A 6,559-nucleotide genomic window follows, 5' to 3' on the forward strand; every position below is an offset into this window, starting at 1 on the left:
AGAGGCAGAGAGGTCCGCCACAAAGTCCATAAGACAGGACCTTTTATATTGCGGAGACTATTGTGGCTAGCGCCGCATCAGAAATTTCGAATAGAGAAATAAGGGTTATATATACCTAGCAGTTGCCTCTGAATCTGAATGGTATCTGATGTGTTCGTTAACTGGGGCGCCGATACATACGGAGGTTGACACCTGTGGTCTTGAGGATGAAATAAAGCCAAGCGATATATACACGCGCACAAGGCACAACGGCACAAGCATGAATAATGCGCCGCCGCACGCTTTCGGCAATTGCAGGCTTGCCCTCCACCACTGCAGACAGAGGCCTTGCTAGCCAGTCCAAAGAGATGGGATGGGGCAGAGGGCCAGAGGCTGACCTGAAAGCAGTGGCGCACACCCGGACACCATGATTGCATGCGTTCTCCATCGGCCTGCATGCGGCTTGCCCAACGCAAGCTAGTGATGTCCCTCTCTTTAGATGCAGAAGATTGTTACATCTTCCTTCTTGCAGTGTGCACTGCGAGATGCGCTGTATTGACATTGGTCCAATGCATGATGGCGATCGATGTCGAGATCGCAAGAGAGGAGCACGGATAGTGACCTAACATAGCCTCCAAGATTCTGCTGATGGATTATAATTGCCTCCATGCATTGCCCTCACTGCTGATGAGCTGGAGATTCATGCATGGGACCTGGGGGCAGCTGATGGGGCCTCCTGTTCATCTTCAGAAGGTTGTATGAAAAAGTCCTTTCGACCTCCTTTAACTTTTGCGGTCGTCCGATTTATAAAAACCGATCGTTTGACTCCCTTCAACTTCTAAAACAGTTTGTTTTTGCACCTTGGCTGGCTTTGATGGTGATTTTGCTAACATGGTGCCAAGTTAGTATAGGGAGTTATATCGGATAGTTAAAAGTTCAGGGATGTAAATCCGACTAGAAATTTTTTAAAAATATATATGCAAAAAATTATAAAAGATAAATTTTCAAAAAATTGTCCAAATATTTTTGCATGGAAAAATAATGCAATTATAAATCATAAAATTTAGTTTACTCTTAGAAAATTCATAAAAAGTATGAAACTAGTTTCAATTTTTTTTTCTAAAATCATGCTCTATATTATGGTGTATACATTGAAATTGTTTGAATCTTGATGGAATCATTTTAGTGCTTATTTGTGTAACACCCCAAAATTTGCCACTTTTGAAAATAGAGTTAAAATGATTTATTTGTGAATTTTTGTGCACATGAAAACATAGGAAAATAAAAATTTTCATTAATTTAAAATTTATCATAAGATAGAAACGTGTTTGTTGCATTCATGCCGGTCGCACCGCGTGTTTCTATGTGCAAAATGTATTTTTTTACGTTTAGGAGACGGATATCTATCTTTAGGAATTTTTCACCTTCTTCCTGGAATTTAATTCCTACCTCCTTCACCTTAATCTTTATGTTCCAAGTTCCCAACAGTCTTTTTATGAGCTCCAAATACTTTATTTGGGTTCATCATGTTCCAAAGTGTCTCTAGGAATTTTCCCTAAATTTTCGGAGGTCTCGGAGTATTTTTCACGGCTTATATATCAATTCTGGACTTTTCTAGAATTATTTTATCCACGAAATTAATTAATTCTGAAAATAATAAATCTCTTATTTTTTTCAATGCTCAAAGCCCATGTGCAATAATCCTAATAAATCCTAAAGGCCCATGCATTTATTTACTAATGGACTTTAATGTTTATTTAGGCCCATTAGTGCAGATGGATAGTGCAACGTCAATTAGTACCATATCATATCGCTAGTTGACGTGGATGTAGGGAGTTTTTTTCCTATATATATCAACCAACTCCTTGGGCAAAGCACACCAAAACTACCGTAAGAGGAGCCCCTAGTTTGAGAAATCCCTCGTGTAGTAAATTATATTTTTCTCCTCTTTCTCTCGCCGTCGCCGTCGCCGTCGTCGTCGCCGCTGTTCGTGCCGCCGACGAGCCGTCCGCCGTGCCAAGCTCCGCGCCGCCGCAATCCTTCACAGTAAGTTCACCATCTCCTCCTCTATCCTTCCATGTCTTCTCCATCGAAAACCATGCACCGTAGGGTCATTTTTGAGTTTGGCCACCGAGCTTCGTCGCTTGCCATGGTGCGTCGCCGTGATTTTCCCTGTTCCGGCCGGCCACTGTCGCCTCTTCCACCGCTGATCCAATCTCGGCCGCCCGCGTCTGATCCGACGGCCGATATTCATCCATACCCCTTCGTCTGGGAATTTTGCAAAAGCGCCCCGATGTTTTCTGAAATCAACCCGCAGACCATAGCACAACCACAGATTATGTTTTCTTCTTTGAAAAGCGTAGTTTCTTCAGTTTAGATCCAAAATACGCTTTCACTTATTTACAGATTTGCCACTGGTTTTGTTTTAGTCATAACTTCTCCGTTTTAACTCGGATTTGACCCAGTCAACTTGCGTTAGGTTCGTAATTTCATAATCTACATATTCATACTACTGTTAGATATGTTTTCAACTTTTCAAATTTATGATTAGATTTAATCTATTATTTTATTAAAGAAAATCTTGTTTTTTCATATCTTCCGCGTTTTAACCCCGTTTTAGCTCATTCAAGTTGCGTTAGATTCATAGCGACAAGATCTACGTGTTAGCAACAGTGGTTACCATGTTGCTATTTCTAGAATTTCATGGTTTGAATCATGAGTCTTTTACTTGTATGCCATTAAAAAAGATGGTCTAATCGTCTATGTCCCTAAAAAGTTCGATCTATCGTCAGTGTCCAAGCTCGAAAAACTTTTCTCTCTCACGCCATTCTGTCTATTTACAGCACCAACGGCGTGAAATGTGGGTGGTAAATGACTTGAATGCCCCTGGAACTTTTGTTTCTCATGTGCCACTACCTGCTGGGCGGCAACCTGATGGCTTTTGGTGTTCTTCTCTGTCCTCGCAGTGAAGCCGAATATGTCGTACAGCCTCGCGAGACCAAAGTCTCCTAGCCGTCCGTTCATCTCGCTGTCGAGCAAGACGTTGCTGGCCTTGATGTCTCGGTGGATGACGACCTGCTCCCAGTCCTCGTGGATGTACAACAGCCCTGACGCTATGCCTTTGATGATCCGAAACCTCTGCACCCAGTCCAGCGTGGCCATGGCCTCGTCGTCGTCCTTGCCGTATAGGTACTTGTCAAGGCTGCCGTTGGGCATGTAGTCGTACACCAGGAGAAGCTCGCCTTTCCGTCTACAGTAACCGAGCAGCTGCACGAGGTTCCGGTGCCGGAGACGGCCGATGCTGACGACCTCGGCGACGAACTCCTTTATGCCCTGCCTCGATTCGTGAGACACCTTCTTGACGGCGACCTCCAGCTTCGATTTCGGGAGCACTCCCCTGTACACTCTCCCGAATCCTCTGACGCCGAGCAGCATCTTGCTCTTGAACCCTTCCGTCGAGCGGAACAGGTCCTTGTACGTGAACCGGTGCGGCCCGAACTCGACCTCCCAGTCCTCTCGCAGTTCGGCGTACTTGAGGCGCCGCCGGACGAGGGCGACCACGACCGCCACCACGGCGAGGACGAACGCCGCGGTGCCTATCGGCAGCATGATCTCCAAGACCTTGGACCGCGGCTTGGGGCCGAACCGTGGTAGCTTGGGCAGGCTGGCGATGTTGATGTCCGGAGCAGGGCCGTCCATGGCGAAGCTCCAGCCGAGCACGTAGTGCTCCGACCTCACCGTGCCCGTGGCGGACGAGAAGCCCACGTACGCTGGCTCCACGAGCACGTCCGAGAGGTTCTGCGTGGCCGACACCAGAGGCCTGGAAGGCTTGGGCGTCCCGAGGGGAGCCAGGAACACGTTGATCCGCGCGGTCTCGCCGTCGTAGTCCACCCAGACTTGCATGGGCTTGGCGCTGATCAGGGTCAGGTTGTGGAACGCGCCGGTGCCGTCGTCGTAGTAGCCGGCGGTGGTGGCGTTGACGGAAGTGAGGCTGTTGACGTCGATGCCGACGTGGTTGTCGTCGGGGTCCTTGAACTCGGTGCTCCGGATGGTGTCGAGCTCGACGCCGAAGACGTGGTTGCTGGCGTTGCCGTTGTTGGAGGTGTTGAGGAAGCCCAGGTACTGGCTAGGCAACGCGTTCACGAAGCTGTCCTTGCCCACGAAGAAGACGATGCCGTGGCCGTGGCCATTGAGGAGTCACCTGTGCTTTAACCAAGCGGTCAATACCGGTCAACACGGCCTCCACCTCTAATTCCAACAGCAAGGGCAACTGAGGTCATTTGCCACAGCGGACCCCACTCGTCAGGACAGCCAAACGGCGCAAATCAAACAGAAGACGGACAGAATGGTGTGAGAGAGAAAAGTTTTTTGAGCTTGGACACTGACGATAGATCAAACTTTTTAGGGACATAGACGATTAGACCATCTTTTTTAATGGCATACAAGTAAAAGACTCTTGAATCATATCTTAAATAACAATTATGCAACTGGATTTTATAAATAAAACATGATTTGTTTTACTTTAGTTTTATAATTCGAATCTAAATTTGATTTAATTCAATTTATATAAGCTTTTATATAGTTAAAATAAATGAAGCTTATAGCTTTCTTTTCTGCGTATAAAGTAAATCTATCAGTAGGTGTATCTTTTTAACCGTAGCTCCTATTAGTGTGTTTTTCGTGTCTGTGTGTTTGTAGCGAGACGTAGATTCGTTTCATAAACTTTTCATCTTGACTTTATGTTTGGTGTACTGTTCTAATTTAGACCTATTGTTTGCTTCGTGTATGATTGTATGGATGCTTGTGTGGTGCTTTGTGATTACGTCCAGTCGGTGAGATATACGTGGTGATCAAGAAGAAGAAGAAGAACGTTTAAGTTTAAAGCTTGTCGAAGGATCGGTGTTTTAAGGCAAGTATAGCATGGGATCATCCTTGTTGTCCTATACACCTTTAATCATTTAATTCATATTGCATGTGTCTACCTTGACTACCACTAAGGATATCCTAGTCTTTTGTACTTGTATCTTGACTCCTATGGGGTATTGCATTAGGTAGTATGATGCTAGTGCTCAACTACAACTATAATCTTGTAACTTGACTAATGGATTATGCAATAAACATTAAAAGATGCTTTTTAGCAACATGGAACAAGGGGGGCTACAGTATTGGGCTGTTTATGGTGCTCTAGATTCCTCTCCCATGGCAACACAACCTCTTACACCCACCAATACCCAAACCATATCCCTGTCCGGTCACCATTTTCCTTTCCACCATTTTTATATATTCCAAGTGATAGTAATACAGTAATACATTTCCTATCTCTCGCGAGTGATAGGCAATCACTCGACTTCTACCGGAGTCCTGTAGCATAGCATTCTACACGATCCTATTATGCTAGTAAGACTCATAAGATAAAGATATATATGCAAGTGAGTTTCATTCAACTCCTTAAAACTTAATGCACAAATATAATTTAACTGCAGAAAGTAGGGGTTATGCACCGGGGCTTGCCTGGGTAAGATATATATTAAAAGTTAGTATCTACATCTTCAGATCATCCACCATCAACTGAATAGAAAACCCATTGCATCATCTCCTAGAGAGAATACCATTACACCATCTTTGGATTCCCAATTATCCTTCAATTAATCCGTTGATTCATCATCGTACCTATATGATATGCATTGATGCAAATGCATAGATGTAAATAATCAACGACAGCCGAAATGCTTAGAAATCCGATTACGCCTCTCAAGTTAACGAGCTAGATCTAACGGCGACCGTACTTAGGCTACATAGCCACGTTATCGAATAGGACGTTATTTCCCAACAATTATTTTAGTTATACAAACTCAAGTTGTTTCTTTATTCTATTCTATTGATTTAATCTTTATTCAAAATAGGACATCATTATTTATTTAGCACACTAATTATTCCGGAGCTACAAAAATTATAGTGAGTGCCTAATATTGCTAGGAGCCTACTGTAGAAATTTCAGATTCAACACGATAACCAATTGATCACAACAATTCCTACAAGTTTATATTTTTATAATGTTAAGTATCTTAATTTAATTATATAGGTCCTAAAAATATTATCAAACTACGTGAACAAAATCTACTAATAGGTAGCTCATGATTTTAGAAACTCAACAAACCTAGTTTTACTATTTTATGATTTTTATTTGATTTATTATGGATTTATAAACTTCAGCTATTTTAAACAAATAATGAAACTAGCAGAAAACGGAACACGCACCACGGTCGTATTAGGCCCAGCCGGTCAAGAACGGAACAAATAGAGGCATTGAAAAGCAGGTGCGCAAGATAGAGCGGGGAAAAGAAAAAGAACCTGCTGCTGCCAGAATGCACTACTACAAAAACTTTATTGGAGGCGGGCGTTTTCGGTTTTCCGCGGCGGGCAAAGCCATCCGCCGCGGCCTAGAGGCCACGGTAAATCGTGGCTTAACCACGGCGGGCGGCCTTGCCCGCCGCGGTTAACCGATTTACCACGGCGGGCGATGTAACGTGCCCGCCGCGGTAAATATAATTTTACCACGACGGGCACGTTACACCGCCCG

The 6,559-nt window shown here is 44.1% G+C and overlaps 1 protein-coding gene across 1 annotated transcript; it reads right to left on the reverse strand.

The window, feature by feature from the left end:
* Positions 1-2,739: 2,739 nt before the first annotated feature.
* LOC136468679 (L-type lectin-domain containing receptor kinase SIT2-like) lies at positions 2,740-4,170 on the reverse strand (the record flags this gene model as incomplete). The annotated part of the gene is made up of 1 exon (XM_066467167.1): positions 2,740-4,170. A coding segment is annotated over one exon (1,431 nt), but the record flags the coding sequence as incomplete, so codon positions are not given.
* Positions 4,171-6,559: the final 2,389 nt, after the last annotated feature.

The sequence above is a fragment of the Miscanthus floridulus genome, chromosome 8 (genome assembly GCF_019320115.1).
Source record: "Miscanthus floridulus cultivar M001 chromosome 8, ASM1932011v1, whole genome shotgun sequence".
Lineage (NCBI taxonomy): Eukaryota > Viridiplantae > Streptophyta > Magnoliopsida > Poales > Poaceae > Miscanthus > Miscanthus floridulus.